We start from the raw sequence: 20,535 nt of genomic DNA, 5'->3' as shown, positions 1-20,535 counted from the left end.
CCCATGGTCCTGTGATTATTCAGTGTCTGCTTTTCCCACTGATCTGTGAGCTCCTTGAAGAGAGGAATTATCCTATCCTTACACTTTTATCCTTTGATGAATAATGCATCTACTAGGAAGAACACCCTAGATTAAACATATTACTTTTGTTAAATGAAAAAGATGTGTTTCAACAACACATTTTAAACATTAAGTATCTCAATACCAGGAATAGAAAAAAAAGATAGTGAAGGCTTCTTAAAGCTTTAATTAAGACAACCAATTATAGTTGAAAAATACCTTTACTTATAAAGAAATCAGATGGTCTTTTAGAAACCTTGGGAAAGAGAGTCAGTTAGGCATGGCCCCTGTACGAGGAAGAGGTAGGATGTTTACTTTTTTCATATCCCTATTTTAAAGACAGAGAAGGGAAGGCAAATTAATGTGTATGAAAATTTTGTGAATTTGGTGATTCTGTGTTATTTGATGAGCTTCTAGTGATCCCCTAATGATATTATAACTTTGTCATTTGTGAAAATTGTATATTCTTGTGATTACAGTATATTTGTTTCTTAAAAAAAATCATTATTGTATTCATAATCAGGTTTAATGTGGATACTTTTCAAGTGTTCTGTCATTTTCAGGCCCTGCAATTTTTGCATAAGCTTATATCCCAGATTACCATAGATATATTCTTTATTGATTGGGAGCGACCTAAAGGAAAGGTTCTTAAAGCTGTTGAAGGTAACAGAAATAACCATTGTACCAAAATTCTTTTGCTGCTTTTTCCAGAACAAAGATGAAACCCTTTTACTTACTTTATCTCTCTGACCAGGTGAGGGTGGTGTTCGGAGTGCCACGGTTCCTGTGAGCATATGGAGAACATATTTTGTAGCAAATGAATGGAACGAAATTCAGACTGTGAGAAAAATTAATCCACTCTTTCAAATACTTACTGTCCTCTTTTTTTTGGAGGTAAAAACTTTTTTAATTGTGTGCAACTTCTGTGTACCTCATAAATACTAATTTTGTATAATTCCAGCTACATTTTCATGGAGGAGTTTTCTAAAGTTTTCTGAGGAGTTTTCTGAAATTAGCAAGCCATTACAAAGAGTGGCTTTTAAAAATTGTGTTAAGGGACGCCTGGGTGGCTCAGTCATTAAGCGTCTGCCTTCGGCTCAGGTCATGATCCCAGAGTCCTGGGATCGAGCCCCGCATTGGGCTCCCTGCTCCGCGGGAAGCCTGCTTCTCCCTCTCCCACTCCCCCTGCTTGTGTTCCCTCTCTCGCTGTGTCTCTCTCTGTCAAATAAATAAATAAAGTCTTTAAAAAAAAAAATTGTGTTAAAATACACCTAATATGAAATTTACCATCTTAATCATTTTTAAGTATGCAGTTCAGTCTTGTTGGGTACATTCACATTGTTGTCCACCAACCCCTAGAATTCTTTTCATCTTGCACAACTGAAACAACAACTTCCCATCCCCACTCTCAGCCCCTGGCAATTACCGTTCTACTCTCTCTCTTTCAGTTTGACTACTCTAGCTAAGGAATGGCTTTTAAACTACTGGTTTGTATCAAAATCCCCTGAGAAACTTTTGTAAACTACTATGCCTGGCCTCACCACTAGAGATTATGTTTGATTCAGTAGCTCTGAGGTGAGCCTAGTTATCTATATTTTGAAAAAACTTCCTCCCTCTCTAATTTACATTCTTATTAGAATTAGAATTCTGCATTAGATCCACTGTTATATGTGAAATTTTTCAACAAATTATCACTGAGTGCTTACCATGGACTATATTCAGTGCTAAGAGCTGGAGCTATAGGTGAACTATGCACAGAGAATGGGTGCATGGTTTTATGGTTCCTTTACAGTTAGCTCACAATCTGGCTGGTATTATTAAAGGAAGTGTCCTGCACTGAATATGAGACTGAACTATGAAAACCGTTTATGTGGGTAATAACTTTTCTTAGGAATTAGCTGCTTATATAAAATTAGATGTGAATTATGAACTCTTATGTTTGTCTGCCTTCCATTTTCCTTTTTTTCTTCCTTTCTCCCTCCTCTCCCTTTCTTTCCTTTTTTAAAGCCAAAAGAAGAATATGTGTATATCCAAGGCATATGAAGGATTTTTTAAAAATTCACTTACAGTATTGTTTGTTAAGAATGTCTTATAGAGCTTTAAAAGGTGTTATATGAAAAAGGATTTTTTCAGTTAAGCACATTTGGGAAACATTGGATACAGTAAAGTCACGTCAATTTCTTCACTGTAAAAATTCCCAGAGCCTTTATTCTAAGAGAGTGGAAGGCATGACCACACTTATTTAACCATGGCTTCCTTTTATCAAAGAAGGTATCTTCCTTAAAAGACATTTTGAAAGATACTGTTTGAGAGTATAAAAAAGTATTTTGCATAGTGCCTGGCATATGTTAAAAGCGCATGAAATGCTGGTTGTTCATTGGTAGTTTACTGAAGAAAGTTTTATTCTTTTGACAAATTTTTGACTTTTGTCAGTATATATAATAATAAGGTTATATTTGGCCTTTAGTCATATTGAAGAGAATTCCAAATGAACTATTTTGTTTTGTAATTAAAAATACTGGATAATTATTTACCTAGATTTTCTACTGTTTGTATAAACTTTTAATAAATATTTTAGTTTTTAAGGTAAGAAATAGGGAGGAGTGTCTCATTTTCAGAGTAGAACTGTTTTCTTTATGTATGTCTGTTTGAATTTGCCTTTTTACTCCAGGTTGTGGGATTCAAGAACTTAGCATTAATGGACTCATCCTCTAGTCTTTCCAGAAGTCCAGCTAGCTACATAGCTCCTTATAGCCGCATTTTAAGATATGCGGTGTCTACTGCTCTTTGGCTGGTCATTGGAATTATACAGGTAACAACAGACTATACTTTTCAGCAACATTGCCTTTCTCTATTTATAACTCTGTTTACATACTAATTATCTTCAAATATTGACCACATCCTGGTTTCTACAGCGGAAAGAAGGTAATGGCAAGAACAACAATAATAGCTAATTCTTACCTAGTGTTGTAACCCAGGCACTGTGTTAATTAATTGCATTGCACATATTAATTTAATCTTTATAGTAGCCCTTGGAGATAGGTTCAGTTAGGATCCTCATTTTATAGATGAGGACACTAGGGCACAGAAATGCTAAATAGCTTGCTAAAGTCATGCAATTAGAGATTGGCAGAACTGGAATTTGAGCCCAGGCAATCTGATGTCAGATTTTTTTTTTTAAGATTTTATTTATTTATTTGACATAGAGAGAGAGCACAAGCAGGGGGAGCGGCAGGTAGAGGGAGAAGCAGACTCCCCGCTGAGCAGGGAGCCTGATGTGGGACTCGATCCCAGGACCCTGGGATCATGACCTGAGCCGAATGCAGACGCTTAACCGACTGAGCCACCCAGGCACCCTGATGTCAGATTCTTATCAATGTGAGAATGTTCACATTCTTATCAATAGTGAGCTCAGAAGGGTCTTTCAGAGCCTGCAGCTTTCTAGTCAGAGGATGGACTCCATGGCTTAGTTTATATAAACTATAGGGATGGCTAAGCTACCCTTAATATTTTCTTTCTTTTTTTTTTTTGAAATACAACTTATTGTCTACATTTATGTATATATCATTAAATCTCACTCAGATTGTAGGTACTCCTTGTGAAACTTTTGTTGAAATATTTTATGAGAAAACTGAAACTAAAATCTTCTTAGCTTCAGGTCCTGTGACTCTAGCAGAGGATCATTTCCTTTTTTTTTAATTTATTTATTTTAGAGAGAGAGAGTGTGTGTGTTTGCATGCATAGGGCAAGCAGGGGGAGGGGCAGAGGGAGAGAGAGAATCCCAAGCAGGCTCCACGCCCAGCATGGAGCCTGACACAGGCCCCTACGTGGGGCTCGATCTCACAACCCTGAGATCATGACCTGAGCCAAAAATCAAAGTCAAGAGTAAGACCCTTAACTGACCGAGCCACTCAGACACCCCACAGAGGATCTTTTCTATGCTCATTTCCCTTATTTTCTTAGATGTTAAAAAAAAAAAAGAAAAGGAAAAAAGAGTGAAAGGAAGAAAAGAAGCATCACCTAAAGCACTTAACTCTAATATTTGTACTTCTTTCTCTTGCTTCCAGACACTCCCATGAATGGAAAAAGCCTTTCTGTTTGATTAAAAATTCCTTTAAGTCAACAAATGAACATGGGATCTCTAGAAAGATCCGGTTAAACTACCTCTACCCTGGCAAACAAATATCTGCCTAATTAAACATGGCCTATTTTTAAACATGGTTTGGGATTTAAATCCAAAAATTCCTACAGAATTGGTTCCAGGTGGCATTCTGTAACCTGAGAATAGACTTTTAAAATTTACGTTTATTTTAAATTGGTGAGACTTGTTTAAACTTGAAACTACAGGGATAGATCCAGTGAGGGATAGCTTAATAATCAGAAAAGAAAGCCAAGCAAATTAGAATTTGAAATGAGATAGGATCAAAAGAGTATGGGGTTTGATGTTTATCATCAATATAAGAGTGAGAAAATAATTCATTTTAAAGGTAGACCAGTATACATTTTTCTGAGTATATTGGATTCATCTGGATGTAGAGAATTTAAAGGAATGCATCTGAAGTTTTTCATATTTGGTTGAGTACAACAAAAAAACCCAAAATAGCAGTGGCTGAAGTTAAAATGACTATTACCTCCCATGAGAAAGGGGAGTGGAGATGTGCAGTGCAGGGGGCTGCATGTTGCCGCCAGGACTCAGAAGCTCTGCCACTCAGGACGCCCATCTCTCAGGTCACCTTGTGGTCCATAATGGCTGGTGGAGTTGAAGGAGGGAGTCGGGGAGAACAGTTCACCCTCTCTTATCTTTAAGAGCCTTTTCAGAAGTGCTGTTCAGCATTTCCTTGGCCAGAACTCAGGCACGTGGCCACACCTCACTGCACTGGTGTCTTTCAGCCAGGCAGCAGTGTGCCCACTTCAAGGAGGGGTCTGTCGCTAAGGAGAAAGGGGAAAGGATCGTTGGGGCAGAAACTAGTCATCTCAGGCACCACCATCTTACCTCATTCTTTGTTTCTCACCCTGCTGTCATTCTGGTCGTATGTTGTGTGTGCATGCATGCGTGCGCGCTCTCTCTCTCTCTCATGTAACTATCTACCTACCTACCTAACTAAACTCTTAAAAGAAGTCGTCTTGATTCTCATAATGTTAGTCTTTATTGTTTACTCCTTTTATTTCCCTAAACCCAGCTTCTTCAACTTTTAAGTGGTATCCTTTAGTTTTTAAACTTTGTAAGTTGCTGTTTTTCAGGCCCTTTAAAGCAACTTAAGACGTATACAGAATGTTAGGGAAGTGTGTTCAGTAATCAGTTGCTGTAGATTCATTTATTTATTCATTCACATATCTGAGTCCATTTTGTGTTCTAGGCACTGTGCTGGGCTCAAGGATATGCTTAACAAGAACAAGCTACAGATTGTGGCAAGTGCTGTGAAGGGCATCAATAGGGAGATGAGACAGGGAGTAAATGGAGGAGAGGTGGGAGGGAGTTATGAATGGGGGACACCTTTCAACTGGTTGGTTAGGAAATGTTATCTTTCTTTGAAATATATCTAAGTAGGTCTAAGATGTACACTTTCCTCTTTTGATTTATAAAATAATTTCCTTTTCCAGTATTATAAAAGCTAAGAAAGCACTTAAAACCATTCCATTTGAATATTTAATGTATTACCTGCAGTTGAAATAGAATATTTGATACATGCTTTTTATGTGCTACTCTTGTCAGGAAAGATTAATTTGAAATGCAGCAAGTTGGGCGCCTGGGTGGCTCAGTCGTTAGGCGTCTGCCTTCGGCTCAGGTCATGATCCCAGGGTCCTGAGATTGAGTCCCACATCAGGCTCCCTCCTCGAGGGGAAGCCTGCTTCTTCCTCTCCCACTCCTGCTGCTTGTGTTCCTGCTCTCGCTATCTCTGTCTCTGTCAAATAAATAAATAAAATCTTTAAAAAAAAAAAAACAAACAAGTTTTCTAATGGCTTTGGAATTTAGGAGATGGGCAGGATTGCAGAACCAGACGTATGTCTGGCCGTCAATACATTGGTTTATGCTAAATTTTTTAAAGCCCCTCTCTTTCTTCCCCCATGTTTGTCCTATTGTGTTTTAATTATACAGAAAAGTTTTTTAAAATTCAAAATAGGCTCCTTCAGTAAATCTTAACACAATTCCAAAACCTTATTTCTTTGACAGAGGAATCAGAAATGATAAGTTAAGATTTTATCCCACAGGAATCATTTAGAGGGCACTGTGTTCTTGGGTGGACTTTCTTTTTTCTTAAGATACTACATTGTGGCTATAAAAGAAAATTAAAATTTAAAAGCTAATAAGCATGAACTTGGCTTAATGTTTCAGATCATGTTCTTTGCTGTCTTTTATGAGAGATTTATAGAAGATAAAATTCGACAGTTTGTGGATTTATGCTGTATGAGCAATGTAAGTACTTTCTGACTTTATCTTGCAACTGTTATTTTTCCCTTTTTAAAGGTCATGAGTACATTAAGAGAGGCTTTAAAAGTGATTTGGTATGATTGAATTTTTTAGACCAATTTCCCACTGATTGTTAACTCCAGAGATAGTTATAATGAGCTACAAGTTAATGTTTACTGCCTTAGTTTCTTCTTCTCCATTTGCAATTTCTTAATTATGAATTCCTTATCCACCAAATAAGTCACTCAGCAGAGTCCCTGAAAAATTTTCATATATCAATCCTATTTCTTCCTTTCTTAGAAAATATCTTCAATCTCTTTTCTGTCTTTTTAAAAATAACACTATCCTTTTGTCCTATTTATATATTTTCCAAGAATTCAACCCTCTTTATGTTGAGAGAAAGGAAGCAATTTTAAGAAAAACTTAATTTTCATTGTTTTCTATATGAGTTGCTAATTGCTTCTTTTTTCTCTTTTTATAGATATCAGTGTTTCTCTTATCCCACAAATGCTTTGGATATTACATTCATGGTAGATCAGTGCATGGGCATGCAGATACAAATATGGAAGAAATGAATATGAACCTTAAAAGAGAAGCGGTATGAATGTATTTAACATCTTTTAGTTCTTAATTGAGAGATGGGTTCTCTTTTCTTAATTTAAGATTTGTAAGAATATTTTTAAAAATTCCTCATTGATTACTTTTGAAAGTTGCTAGAGTACCAACTTATTACCCTGAACGTTGACAAAGGGAAAGAATCAAATTTCATGCTACAGTTCCTATATGAACTGTATTTCAGAGTAACCAAATAATTCATGAGGGGAAGTTCTTTCTTACAAAAGAAAATAAAAGGAATTCTAACTTAGTAAATCACCATTTTGTAGTGACTCATGGATTAGTGCATATAGGTACAGTCATCAGTGGATGCTAAAACAATTAAGTGAAGGTTGACAGGGAGCTTTATAATGAGTTATCAGGATAACATAATCTGAACACACTGGCTCAGTCTTACTACAAGTAAAAATTAGGAAAACCAACATTAATCACTTCCAGTTATGATGCAGTAGGAAGTACATAACATCACTTGTGAAATAGTCTTGCCTGAGAAAGTGGAACCTGAATATAATCAAACCTCCAGATCTAACCACCAATTTATAGGAAGTAGAGGAGATAGAGGGATCAATGACATAATGCCATAGGAAAAAGTTAGCCATATCCATTTGCAGGATGTCTCACAGGACAGATGACCCAGTGTCTCCAGCCAATCAAAGGCATGTAAAGAAGAGGAGGGGTGGGTGGTGGTGGTGGTGGTGTAGGAAGAACTGTTAGATAGTAAGAGAGATTTAGAAACAAAACAATCAAGTACAATGTGTAGACTTTGGATCCTGATTCAAACCAAAAATTTAAAAACAAAAATCCTTGGGAATAATCTGGGAGATTTAATTTAAGAACTAAATATTAAATTATATTAAGGAATGATTAATTTTGTTAGGTGTGAAAATGGCATGGTGGGCTTTTCTGTTTTTTAAGACCTTATTAGTTAGAGATACATACAAAAGTATTTACAGATTTGGGATTGGGTGATGGATGGTTTACTGTTCTCTGTACTATGTACATTAGAAAACTTCCATAATAAAATTTAAAATGAAAAATAAATACTTGAGAGGAAAAATCAAGAGGATTTATTGACTTAAAGGACTACACCTATGACTTGTAAGAATTTAATATATGATAATGGCATCTCAGAGAAAAATGATTTATTTAATACATGAACTGGTTGGTTAACTATTAGAAATTATACCCAGTTTGAAAAGTTAAATGAGACTGGGAGATGACTTTTTAAGCATAAAGAATAGAAAGCATCATAAAGGGAATATTAATTGATTTTACTTTATTAATGGAGAACATTTACGTAGCCAACAATCATATAAATAAAAGACCACGAATTTGACTAAAATTCCCATAACAAATATGACAAAGATACTGATAACAGTATTGAAAGCCATACAAATCATTAAGCAGACACTTAAAACCTCAATGGAAAAAAGATAAAATAATTATTAAGTACATAAATGAGAAACAGAGGAGACTAATGAAGCTCTAAAAAATGTATAGCTCATAATAAATACATGTAAAAAATAATATTTTTGCACTCTTCAAATTAGCCAAGTTTTTTTTAAAAAAGCTAATACTTAATAGTACCAAGGACATGGTGAAATGGGCACCCATAAAACTACTGGTCTCAGGATAAATTTTTACAAATCTTCTGGAAAGCATTTGGAAATATATATACCAAGAGCTTTTTAAGAGTTCACTAATTCTGTGAATTGAACTCAAGGAAATAATTAGCAATGTGAATAGCTAATTAGATTTGGGATCTTCATAACAGGGGTTATTTATAAGGGCAAAAAGAGAATATTAAAGTAGTTGGTTTTCATACACAGTGAAATTCTTAGGTAGACATAAAAATCATGTTTTATAGAATAGTTAATGACATAGAGAATTGCTAGGATATAATGTTAGGGGAAAAAGAAATCAGTGTGATCCCAGTTTTATGCCATCTGTATCTATATGCCTGGACAAAGGATTGGAAAGAAAATACCTTAAAATACTTGTATCTCTGGGTATTGAGATCATAGGTGATTTTTTTTTTTTCTTTTCTTTCTTTTTTGTACCTCTCCATATTTTATAAATTCTCTGCAATAGCATGTGCTTTTTTAATCAGGAAAAAAGAAAGCTTTTATTATTTTTTTAAGAGAGAAATTCTCTACATGTAGACTTCCTTTCAGTCTGTAGAAAACCAAGTGTTATATTATGTTTGCAGGTTAAATTTAGACAAAGAGATTATTAAGCTCTGGAGTAGGCAAATAAAGCAAGAGAAGGGAGGCGGGAGGACTTGAGCTGACCTTGAAGCATGGATGGGAAGTAGCTAGGGGGTGGGGTAAGGCAAAATTTTACGTGTTTATGGTTGTCAGGATTCAGGTTGTATCAGGGAGACCTGAAATGGAGATCTGGTCCATGACATTAACTGTTTGGTCATGTATCACATTACCTTTTTTACATTTAACTAAGGAAATGTTCTAAAAGTTTTTAGAAAACAAAAAAGACTATAATTATAAAAGTAGTTAATCTAAGACTAGACTTTCTGGCGTGCATTAAAGAGTAATAAAATTAATCATAAAGAAAGCTACGAATATCAATATACAATGAGTTTAGTATGGATTTTTTTAAAGTCGGGTAAAGGAGATAATATAGAGACCTGAACAGCATATGACTACGTAGAAATTAGTAAAACCCAGAGGGGAGTGGGAACCTTGGATAATGTCAGAATCTCTGTCTCAAATATAGTTTCACTAAAATTTCAGTTGGCTTCCGAATCTTGTGATACCAACTAAAAGAAAAATGTTGTATTTTCTTTTTGAACTAGGCAAAATTTCCATGATCTTTATTTAAATTTTCTTAACTTTTCAGGAAAATTTGTGTAGCCAGAGAGGTTTGGTACCCAACACAGATGGTCAGACTTTTCAGATTGCAATTTCTAGCCAGATGAGACAACACTATGACAGAATTCATGACACACTAACAAGGGTTTGTATAAAGTACAATTCAGGTATATTTTGCCAATATTTCATGTTATTTAAAAGCCAAGAACATAAGACATGTTCATTTATTGTTATCTCTTTTTTACATTAGAAAAATGGCCCTGCCAGACTATTGAGTTCATCAGCAAGTACTTTTGAGCAGAGTATAAAAGCATATCATACTATGAATAAATTTCTTGGCTCTTTCATCGATCATGTATGTATGTCGGCATTTATGTTTCAACTAGAAGCAAAATACAATTTTTAAAAAGTTAACCAGTAATGTCAATTATTTCTTTAGTTAACTAAGTAGTGGACTTAGAGCCCTTCTTTTTTTTGCCTATCAAAATTAGTACTGTGGCTTAAGGATAGAGTAAATTTATATAAAAATAAAGTGACATTTTATGTATCTATTAGCATAATGATAATTCCCCTAAAGTATGTCTACTGGAATTTTGTTAGCTAATTACTAAAATATTACTATATTTATTATAGAAATATGCTATGCTATGGTTGTATTCCTGAAAAGCTTGTTATAAATTAATTTTAAGTATATCTAGCCCTAGGCATTTAAAACTTAAAACATTTCTTGGGACGCCTGGGTGGCTCAGTTGGCTCAGTTCATGATACCGGGTTCCTGGGATCGAGTTCTGCATTGGGCTCCTTGCCAGGGAGTCTACTTCTCCCTCTGCCTGCCAGTCCCCCTACTTGTGCGTGCTTTCTCTCTCTCGCTCTCTCTCATAAAAAAAAATTTTAACATTTCTAAAGAAAATTTTGTTATAAAGCCCCTTGCAAGTAAAATCAGTCTTTTTTTTTATTCTTATGTTAATCCCCATATATTACATCATTAGTTTTAGATGAAGTGTTCCATGATTCATTGTTTGTGCACAACACCCAGTGCTCCATGCAGAATGTGCCCTCCTCAATACCCAGCACCAGGCTAACCCATCCTCCCACCCCCCTCCCCTCTAGAGCCCTGTTTGTTTTTCAGAGTCCATCGTCTCTCATGGTTCGTCTACCCCTCCGATTTCCCCCGCTTCATTCTTCTCCTCCCGCTACCTTCTTCTTCTTCTTCTTCTTTTTTTTTTTTTTCTTAACATATATTGCATTATTTGTTTCAGAGGTACAGATCTGAGATTCAACAGTCTTGCACAATTCACAGCGCTTACCAGAGCACATACCCTCCCCAGTGTCTATCACCCAGTCACCCCATCCCTCCCACCCCACCCCCCACTCCAACAACCCTCAGTTTGATTCCTGCAAAATCAGTCTTTTTTAAAGAACAGATTTTCTTCATGTGTTATTCCTTTTTCATTTTCTCTCTTACTGATTTTACATTAATTGGGAAACATTTATTTTACTGCTATTTTTGAAATGACTCTTATCTTTTTATATTAGGTTCATAAGGAAATGGACTACTTTATAAAAGATAAATTGCTTCTTGAAAGAATTCTTGGAATGGAATTCATGGAACCAATGGAAAAAAGCATCTTTTACAATGGTATCCTTCAAATGCCTTTGCTGCACTTGATTACTATTTTCAAAGTTTGAAAAAAAAGTACTTATGGTTATTTTCTTTTAATTACATAATTTTATGTAAAAACAAAGGAAACAATGAACTTAGTTAACTTCATGATATTATAGTTTTCTGTGTTTCATTTTATTATGTTATGTAGCAGGAAACAAAAATATAAAAGGTAATTATTCTGCAAGAAAGTAAAAAAACTGAATTTCAAAATCAGTGGTAGACATGGAAAAGATAGTAAAACACATAAAATTCAGATATTTTTAATTTGAATGTAATTGACAGATGATGTTACATTAGTTTCAGGTATACAGCATAGTGATTCAATAACTCTTTATTTGTGGGCGCCTGGGTGGCTCAGTTGGTTAAGCGACTGCCTTCGGCTCAGGTCATGTTCCTGGAGTCCCAGGATCGAGTCCCGCATCGGGCTCCCTGCTCGGCAGGGAGTCTGCTTCTCCCTCTGACCCTCCCCCCTCTCCTGCTCTCTCTCTCTCATTCTCTCTCTCAAATAAATAAATAAATAAAATCTTTAAAAAAAAAAAATAACTCTATTTGTTATGCTCTGCTCACCCCAAGTATAGCTACCATCTGATCATCAAATGCTTTTACAATACCACTGACTACATTCCCTATGCTGTACCTTTTATTCCCATGACTTACTCATTCCATAACTGGAAGCCTGTATCTCACACTCCCCTTTACCCATCTGTCCTCCCCCCCACCCCTCCCTTCTGCCAACCATCAGTTTTCTGTATTTATAGGTTTGATTCTGCTTTTTGTTTGTCTATTTATTTATTTGTTTTTTTATTACACATGTAAGTGAAATCATACGGTATTTGTCTTTTTCTGTCTGACTTATTTCACTTAGCATAATGCCCTCAAGATCCATCCATGTTATTGCAGATGGCAAGATCTCACCCTTTTTATGGCTGAGTAATATTCCATCGTGTGTGTGTGTGTGTGTGTGTGTGTGTGTGTGAGAGAGAGAGAGAGAGAGAGAGAGAGAATATATATATATTGCTGTTCTTTATCCATTCATCTATGAATGGATACTTGGGCTGCTTTGATATCTTGGCTACTGTAAATAATGCTGCAATAAATGCAGGGGAGCATGTATCTTTTTGAATTAGTGTTTTTGTTTTCTTTGGGTAAATGCCCAATAGTGGAATTACTGCATCATATGGTATTTCTATTTTTAATTTCTTGAGGAACCTCCATACTATTTTCCACAGTGGCTGTACCAATTTATATTCCCACCAACAATGCACAAGAGTTCCCTTTTCTCCACATCCTCATAAACACTTGTTATTTCTTGTCTTTTTTATTTTAGGCATTCAGACAGGTGTAAGGTTTTCGTTTTGGTTTTGATTTGCAGTTCCCTGATGATTAGTGATGTTGAGCATCTTTTCATGTGTCTGTTGGCCATCATTATATGTCTTTTTGTGGAAAATGTCTCTCAGGTTCTCTGCCCATTTTTAAATGGGATTGTTTGTTTTTTGGTGTTGAGTTGTGTAAGTCTCTATGCAATTTGGATATTAACCCCTTTTCAGGTATGTCATTTGCAAATTTCTTCTCCCACTCAGTAGGTTGCCTTTTTGTTTTGTTGATGGTTTCCTTTACTGTGTAAAGCTTTTTACTTTGATATAGTCCCAGTAGTTTATTTTTGTTTTTGTTTCCCTAAAGAGACATATCTAGAAAAAATGTTGCTATGGCTGATGTCAAAGAAATTACTGTGTTTGTCTAGGAGTTTTGTGATTTCAGGTCTCACATTTAGGTCTTTGATACATTTTAAGTTTATTTTTGTGTTTGGTGTAAGAAAGTGGTCCAGTTCCATCTTTGCATGTAGCTGTCCAGTTTTCCCAGCACCATTTATTGAAGAGATTGTCTTTTCCTCATTGTATATTCTTGCCTTCTTTGTCATAGATTCATTGACCATGTAAGTGTACGTTTATTTCTAGATTCTCTATTCTGTTCTGTTGATCTATGTGTCTGTTTTTGTGCCAGTACCATACTGTTTTGGTTATAGCAGTTTTGTAGTATATCTTAAAATCTGGAACTGTGATCCCTCCAGCTTTGTTTTTTCTTTCTCAAGATTGCTTTGGCTATTTGTGGTGCCATACAAATTTTAGTATTATTTGTTCCAGTTCTGTGAAAAATGCTGTTAGTGTTTTGATAGGGATTACATCAAATCTGTAGATTACTTTGGGTAGTATGAACATTTTAATAATATTCATTCTTCCAATCCATTAGCGTGAAATATCTTGCCATTTGTGTATGGCATCTTCACTTTCTTTCGTCAGTGTTTTATAGTTTTCAGAGTACAGGTCTTTCACTTCCTTGGTTATTTATTCCTAGGTATTTTATTATTTGGGGTATAATTGTAAATGGAATTGTTTTCCTAATTTCTCTTTCTGCTACTTCGTTATTAGTGTATAGAAATGCTACTAATATCTGGGTATTAAGTTTGTATCCTGCAACTTTACTGGATGCATTTATTACGTCTGGTAGTTTTTTGGTGGCATCTTTAGGGTTTTCTATGTATGGTATCATGTCATCTGCAAATAGTGACCATTTAACTTCTTTCTTATCAATTTAGATGCCTTTTATTTCTTTCTCTTGTCTGATTGCTGTGGCTAGGACGTCCAGTACTATGGTTTTTTTTTTTGTTTTTTTTTGTTGTTGTTGTTTTTAAAGATTTTATTTATTTATTTGATAGAGACACAGCAAGAGAGGGAACACAAGCAGGGGGAGTGGGAGAGGGAGAAGCAGGCTTCCCGCCGAGCAGGGAGCCCGATGTGGGGCTCGATCCCAGGACCCTGGGATCATGACCTGAGCCGAAGGCAGACGCTTAACGACTGAGCCACCCAGGCGCCTCCGTCCAGTACTATGTTAAATAAAAGGGGCGAGAGTGAACATAAAATTCAGATTTTATGCGAATGTGCAGTCATGTGCACTAATAAAACACTTAAGGAAGAATAACATTTGTGATTAATCTTTAACATTTAATTTTTCATTTTATCCAAATTCTTAAAAATCGCAGATATCTGTGACAGGAATAGTGCCTAAACCTGGTTTCTTATCATTAAAAAGATAGTATATATGTTACTTTTAATGTGGGTGATAATCTCGTATATGGATCGGTAAGAATGGAAGTGGTGTAACCTATGTCCTGGCCTACATATCACCTATTCTTGCATTATTGGGTGTCATGTGTTGTGCCAGTCCCGGGATACACAGCACAGACCAGTGGGCATCTTGAATATATGAGTGGGGTGATGCTGGGGTGGAAGTCTGTGTAGGCACAGGTTAGGTACAGAATAGTGAGTGAAAAATTTAACCATAGAGTCAAGCGAGAAGAGGCAACATGGCAAAGTTTGAACTGCATCTTAAAAAAAAGTTGCTATTGACACCAAAAACTGTAAGATACCTCGGAATAAACCTAACCAAAGAGGTAAAAGATCAATACTCTAGGAACTACAAAACACTCATGAAAGAAATTGAAGAAGACACAAAAAGATGGAAAAATATCCCATGCTCATGGATCAGAAGAATAAACATTGTTAAAATGTCTGTGCTACCCAGAGCAACCAAACCTTCAATGCCATCCCGATCAAAATTCCAATGACATTTTTCAAAGTGCTGGAACAAACAATCCTAAAATTTGTATGGAATCAGAAAAGACCCCGAATCGCCAAGGAGATGTTGAAAAAGAAAAACAAACCTGGGGGCATCACGTTGACCAATTTCAAGCTATATTACAAAGCTGTGATCACCAAGACAGCATGGTACTGGCACAAAAACAGACATACAGACCAATGGAACAGAATAGAGAACCCAGATATGGACCCTCAACTCTATGGTCAAATAATCTTTGACAAAGCAGGAAAAAACATGCAATGGAAAAAAGACAGTCTCTTCAATAAATGGTGCTGGGAAAATTGGACAGCCACATGCAGAAGAATGAAACTCGACCATTCTCTAACACCATTCACAAAGATAAACTCAAAGTGGATGAAAGACCTCAATGTGAGACAGGAATCCATCAAAATCCTAGAGGAGAACATAGGCAGTAACCTCTTTGACATCGGCCACAGCAACTTCTTTCAAGATACATCTCCAAAAGCTAGTGAAACAAAAGCAAAAATGAACTTTTGGGACTTCATCAAGATAAAAAGCTTCTGCACAGCAAAGGAAACAGTCAACAAAACAAAGAGGCAACCCACAGAATAGGAGAAGATATTTGCAAATGACACTACAGATAAAGGGCTGGTATCCAAAATCTATAAAGAACTTCTCAAACTCAACACCCAAAAAACAAATAATCAAGTCAAAAAGTGGGCAGATGAAAAGACACTTCTCTGAAGAAGACATACAAATGGCTAACAGACACATGAAAAAATGTTCATCATCATTAGCCATCAGGGAAATTCAAATCAAAACCACACTGAGATATCACCTTAACACCAGTTAGAAAGGCAAAATGGACAGGGAAAGAAGCAACAAATGTTGGAGAGGTTGTGGAGAAAGGGGAACCCTCTTACACTGTTGGTGGGAATGCAAGTTGGTACAGCCACTTTGGAAAAACAGTGTGGAGGTGCCTCAGAAAATTAAAAATAGAGCTACCCTATGACCCAGCGATTGCACTACTGGGTATTTACCCCAGAGACACAGATGTAGTGAAAAGAAGGGCCATATGCACCCCAATGTTCGTAGCAGCAATGTCCGCAATAGCCAAACTGTGGAAAGAGCCGAGATGCCCTTCAACAGGGATGGATAAAGAAGATGTGCTCCATATATACACTGGAATATTACTCAGCCATCAGAAAGGATGAATACCCAACTTTTACATCAACATGGATGGGACTGGAGGAGATTATGCTAAGTGAAATAAGTCAAGCAGAGAAAGTCAATTATCATATGGTTTCACTTATTTGTGGAACATAAGGAATAGCATGGAGGACATTCGGAGAAGGAAGGGAAAAATGAAGGGGAGGAATCGGAGGGAGAGATGAACCATGAGAGACTATGGACTCTGAGAGACAAACAGGGTTTTAGAGGGGAGAGGGGAGGGGGGATTGGTTAGCCCGGTGATGGATATTAAGGAGGGCACGTACTGCATGGAGCACTGGGTGTTATATGAAAACAATGGATTGTGGATCACTACATCAAAAACTAATGATGTATTGTATGGTGACTAACATAACATACTAAAATTAAAAAAAAAAGTTGCTATTGTCAAGCAGGAGGGTCAAGAGAAGAGAAGCAAAGACGTTTGTACAGAACAACATTTTTTCTAGATATGTCTCTTAAGGCAAGGGAAACAAAAACAAAATATGAAACTAAACCTTAGAGGACTATTTAAGAAACAAATTATAGCTCACTATGCACTATTCAGTCCTTGCTGGCTTTTGTTTCGTTTTGGTTTTTTTTTAACTTAGAGAATCTAAGATTCTTTGGCCTTTAGTTATATAAACAAATAAGGGATATTCATTACCTGGTCTTTGAAAGGTATTGACTATATACTTACACTACTAGCAATTACCAACCCTTGGTACAAATGTTAAAATTACTTTTTATGAGCAGAGTTCCTTGACTAACTTTTGAGATTAGCAAATTTTAATCCCCTTTATTTTTTTGAAAGCCATGAAGTATTATAAGTAGTAGTTTCTGTTATGCTATTTTTAAATATCCAAATTTTATCACTGAAATTTATCAGAAGTTCTATTTTAAAGTTTCTAATATATATCTTATAAATTGCTTTTTTTAAAAAAAAAACAGACGAAGGGTATTCTTTCAGCAGTGTTCTATATTATGGAAATGAAGCCACTCTTCTTATTTTTGATCTGCTGTTCTTCTGTGTTGTGGATTTGGCTTGCCAAAATTTTGTTCTAGCAGCCTTCCTTACATACCTACAACAGGAGGTAAGTTTAAAATTTTTTACTGGATTTCTTATAAAACAAATACTTTGGAAGTAGATATTTTATAGCAGAGAATAACAATGTCTGCTTTCACTAGGAATTTGTTAAGATTTAGAATATGATTATCCCCACAAAAAAAGAAGAAACATTTCAACCAGTTACACTCTTCTTCAGGGTCAGTGAAATACTGGGGTATTGTGGAGGGCATAAGTTGCTTGAGCAAACGTGAAAGGAATCCAGTAGGAAGATATTTAAATTGCTGATCTCCTAGATGCCAGAAGTAGCAGTCATTAGAACCTGAAACCAATTTTACCATATATGTTAACTAACTAAAACTTAAATAAAAAGTTGAAATTTAAAAAAAGTAGCAGTAATTAGAGTTCCCTTCACCCTCTGCACCAGATGTTAATGTAACAGAAAGATCTAGCTCAGGACTCAGCCACAGAGAAGCCCCTTTATTGGAACTGTCACACATTTTCTACCTGTGTGGATAAAAAAACAACTGCTGATGGGTATGGAGCCTGAAGTGGAGATTTTAAAAAATGACAAATTTGGGATGCCTGGGTGGCTCAGTTGGTTAAGCAGCTGCCTTCGGCTCAGGTCATGATCCCAGGGTCCTGGGATCAAGTCCCGCATTGGGCTCCCCGCTCAGCAGGGAGCATACTGCTCCTTCTCCCACTCCCCCTGCTTGTGCACTCTCTTTCTCTCTCTCTGACAATAAATAAATAAAATCTTTTTTAAAAATGACAAATTTGTTCTGGAAATGTTGTGATTAATATCACTCAAATATTCCCCCATTATGTCAAGGAAGTATATGAGTTAGTAGTATATAATTTATCAGTCTTTGACAGAGATCTAAAATTACAAACAAATTCTATCCCTAACAGTTCTTTTGATGTTTCCATAGCTTTTAGAGCTAGAAGTAAGTTGCCTCGCAAAATATTTGATAGTGTATTCCTATGTACATGAGAGGATTTATATTGTTAATTCATCAAAATATAGTCTAAATAGGAATATGCACTTCTTTGATATTATGAAAGATGATAAATACTCTTGAAATAATTTTATGTATCACCGTGGAATACAGATGCCTGACAAATGAAAGCAAATAGTTGAGAGAATTAGCTAGTTTAATTAAGATCTTTTAATTGATGTGCATATTGAATTTTCTTTCTACATTTTTCATTCTGAATTGTTTTAATTTTTTCCAGATTTTTAGATTTATACGTAATACAGTAGGACAGAAGAATTTGGCATCCAAAACATTGGTGGATCAAAGATTTTTGATTTAATTTTTTGAATAGATAACCTAAAGACAATATAGTTGTGGCAAAAACAGTCATAATTATCGGGTTAGTTTGCCATAGTTTTTAAAACTTTTAATACAAATTTTTCTATTTTTATTTGTTTTCTAATCTAAAGAAAGATTTATTTTTATAACTTGTGGATATATAACTTCTTTGTGAATATATAATGTGATATAATGAAAAATGTTGTTTTCCCATTTGTGGTGATATTTAATTCACCAACTCATAAATTAGATACACTGACAATGGGGCAAAAGAAATCTAAGTGTTGCTGTCAGCAGAACTTTTTAATGAAAAAAGTCCCCATCATTGGTCTCTGTAGATAATTTATTTTATAAACTGGGATTTGCCTACATTTTCTCACATTGACAAAATTATTTAATTCCAAGTTCAAGCCTAGTTTTCAGTTTAGTATTTTCTAGTTTTTACATATGTTATGGTAAATAAATGTTGGAAAATGTTTTCAAGTACTTAGAAATTTGAAATTGTATACTGCTGACTTGACTTGCCTCATTTTAATTGCTCACCCTGGTTGGCAATGGACTAATTTACTATTGGATTAATAGGCATCTCATGAAATGGTCTATATTCATTCCTTTGTATACCTGTATTGTTAGGTCAGGATGTCCTTCCCATCAAGCTTGTATATATCTTAAATATCACTTACATTAAAAAAAAAAAAGCCATAATGTATGACATTTTCCCCAATATAGTTTTTCATACATTTTAAATTACTTAACATTTTAAGAGCACTCCCAAAGTTCTGCTCATTAGTTATGTTTAAAGATCATAAATAATGAACTGTAAATTTATCATGTTATATTGACAAGGTGACTTACTGAAGCAAACTTAGGCCTCATAAGTAAGTAGGCTTGTATTTTTTTTTTAAATAAGGAGAAAAATATTAAGATCCAAAATGTAAATTCTGAGCCATGTAGTTAATAATTTTCCATGATATGATTTTCATTATATACCATGTACTTGAAAGGCATCTTAAAATATTTTGAGTATAATGATCATTAACCCCAAACCATCATTTCTTACTGCCTTTTCTGTTAACACTGTGTACATACTTAAAGGTAATGCTATGTAAATATTGTTTATATTTCTGAATTGAAAATATGGAATAAAACATTTGATATCTATCTCTGTTTCCTGTTTGGTTAAGTGTATTTCATGAAATAACATTTAGGAATGAACAACACCATTGCGGCAGGGGTCCTCAGCCTTTGCCAAAGTTGAATCTTTTACATTTCTTTGAATCTTAAGGATGACTGAGGAGAAAGAAGTAGGGCTAAGAAGTCAAGTATTTGAAACTACAGTTTCTGAAGGGTCAAACTACAGGAATGCCTTTATAAAAGCTGCAAAGAGAAAAAAATGTAATAGTATGGATTTTTAAAACCACTTGCTCAGAAGCATATGAAAGAAATTCAATTCTCATTCCACACATGAGAAGTTAATATTAGTGTGAATGTTTGAAAATGGCAATTTCAAAAAATAGGATCAGTTGGCTCACCTAATAAATTCACACAGAGAAAAGGCATTTAAAAAAATCATTCTACACTAGTTTTATACAATATTATTTTTTATTTTGGTTAGATACATAAAAATGTGTTCAGGTTTTCATACACTGTTGATTCCTTTGTTCACATTGCTACAATTTAAATTCTGTGATCAGGTGCCTAATTTTCTGTTAGATCCATAATATTTCGTCTGTTTCTGTAGCACCAATTTA

General features: G+C 35.2%; 1 protein-coding gene and 1 long non-coding RNA gene across 4 annotated transcripts in view; one reads left to right on the top strand and one right to left on the bottom strand.

The window, feature by feature from the left end:
* The window catches only part of TMEM67 (transmembrane protein 67), a 52,175-nt gene extending 32,230 nt beyond the window's left edge, over window positions 1-19,945 (top strand). The window contains exons 19-28 of one of the 3 annotated variants that reach the window (XM_064588127.1): window positions 624-723; window positions 815-954; window positions 2,732-2,872; window positions 6,395-6,475; window positions 6,951-7,067; window positions 9,941-10,057; window positions 10,163-10,267; window positions 11,449-11,551; window positions 17,354-17,496; window positions 18,705-19,945. In XM_064588127.1, coding sequence (XP_064444197.1) covers window positions 624-723; window positions 815-954; window positions 2,732-2,872; window positions 6,395-6,475; window positions 6,951-7,067; window positions 9,941-10,057; window positions 10,163-10,267; window positions 11,449-11,551; window positions 17,354-17,496; window positions 18,705-18,785 — 1,128 coding nt within the window. In that variant the 3' untranslated portion in view covers window positions 18,786-19,945. The remainder of the gene's footprint in view (window positions 1-623; window positions 724-814; window positions 955-2,731; window positions 2,873-6,394; window positions 6,476-6,950; window positions 7,068-9,940; window positions 10,058-10,162; window positions 10,268-11,448; window positions 11,552-17,353; window positions 17,497-18,704) is intronic. The other 2 variants (XM_064588128.1, XM_064588129.1) reach the window with 2 other exon arrangements.
* The window catches only part of LOC123858893 (uncharacterized), a 54,473-nt gene that overhangs the window by 19,533 nt on the left and 14,405 nt on the right, over window positions 1-20,535 (bottom strand). The gene's annotated exons all lie outside the window — the stretch shown is intronic.

This window comes from Mirounga angustirostris, unplaced genomic scaffold (genome assembly GCF_029215605.1).
Source record: "Mirounga angustirostris isolate CCGP_5_RB_7025 unplaced genomic scaffold, mMirAng1.0.hap1 SCAF_4, whole genome shotgun sequence".
NCBI classification, from domain to species: domain Eukaryota; kingdom Metazoa; phylum Chordata; class Mammalia; order Carnivora; family Phocidae; genus Mirounga; species Mirounga angustirostris.
This window is presented reverse-complemented; position numbering and strand designations above follow the sequence as displayed.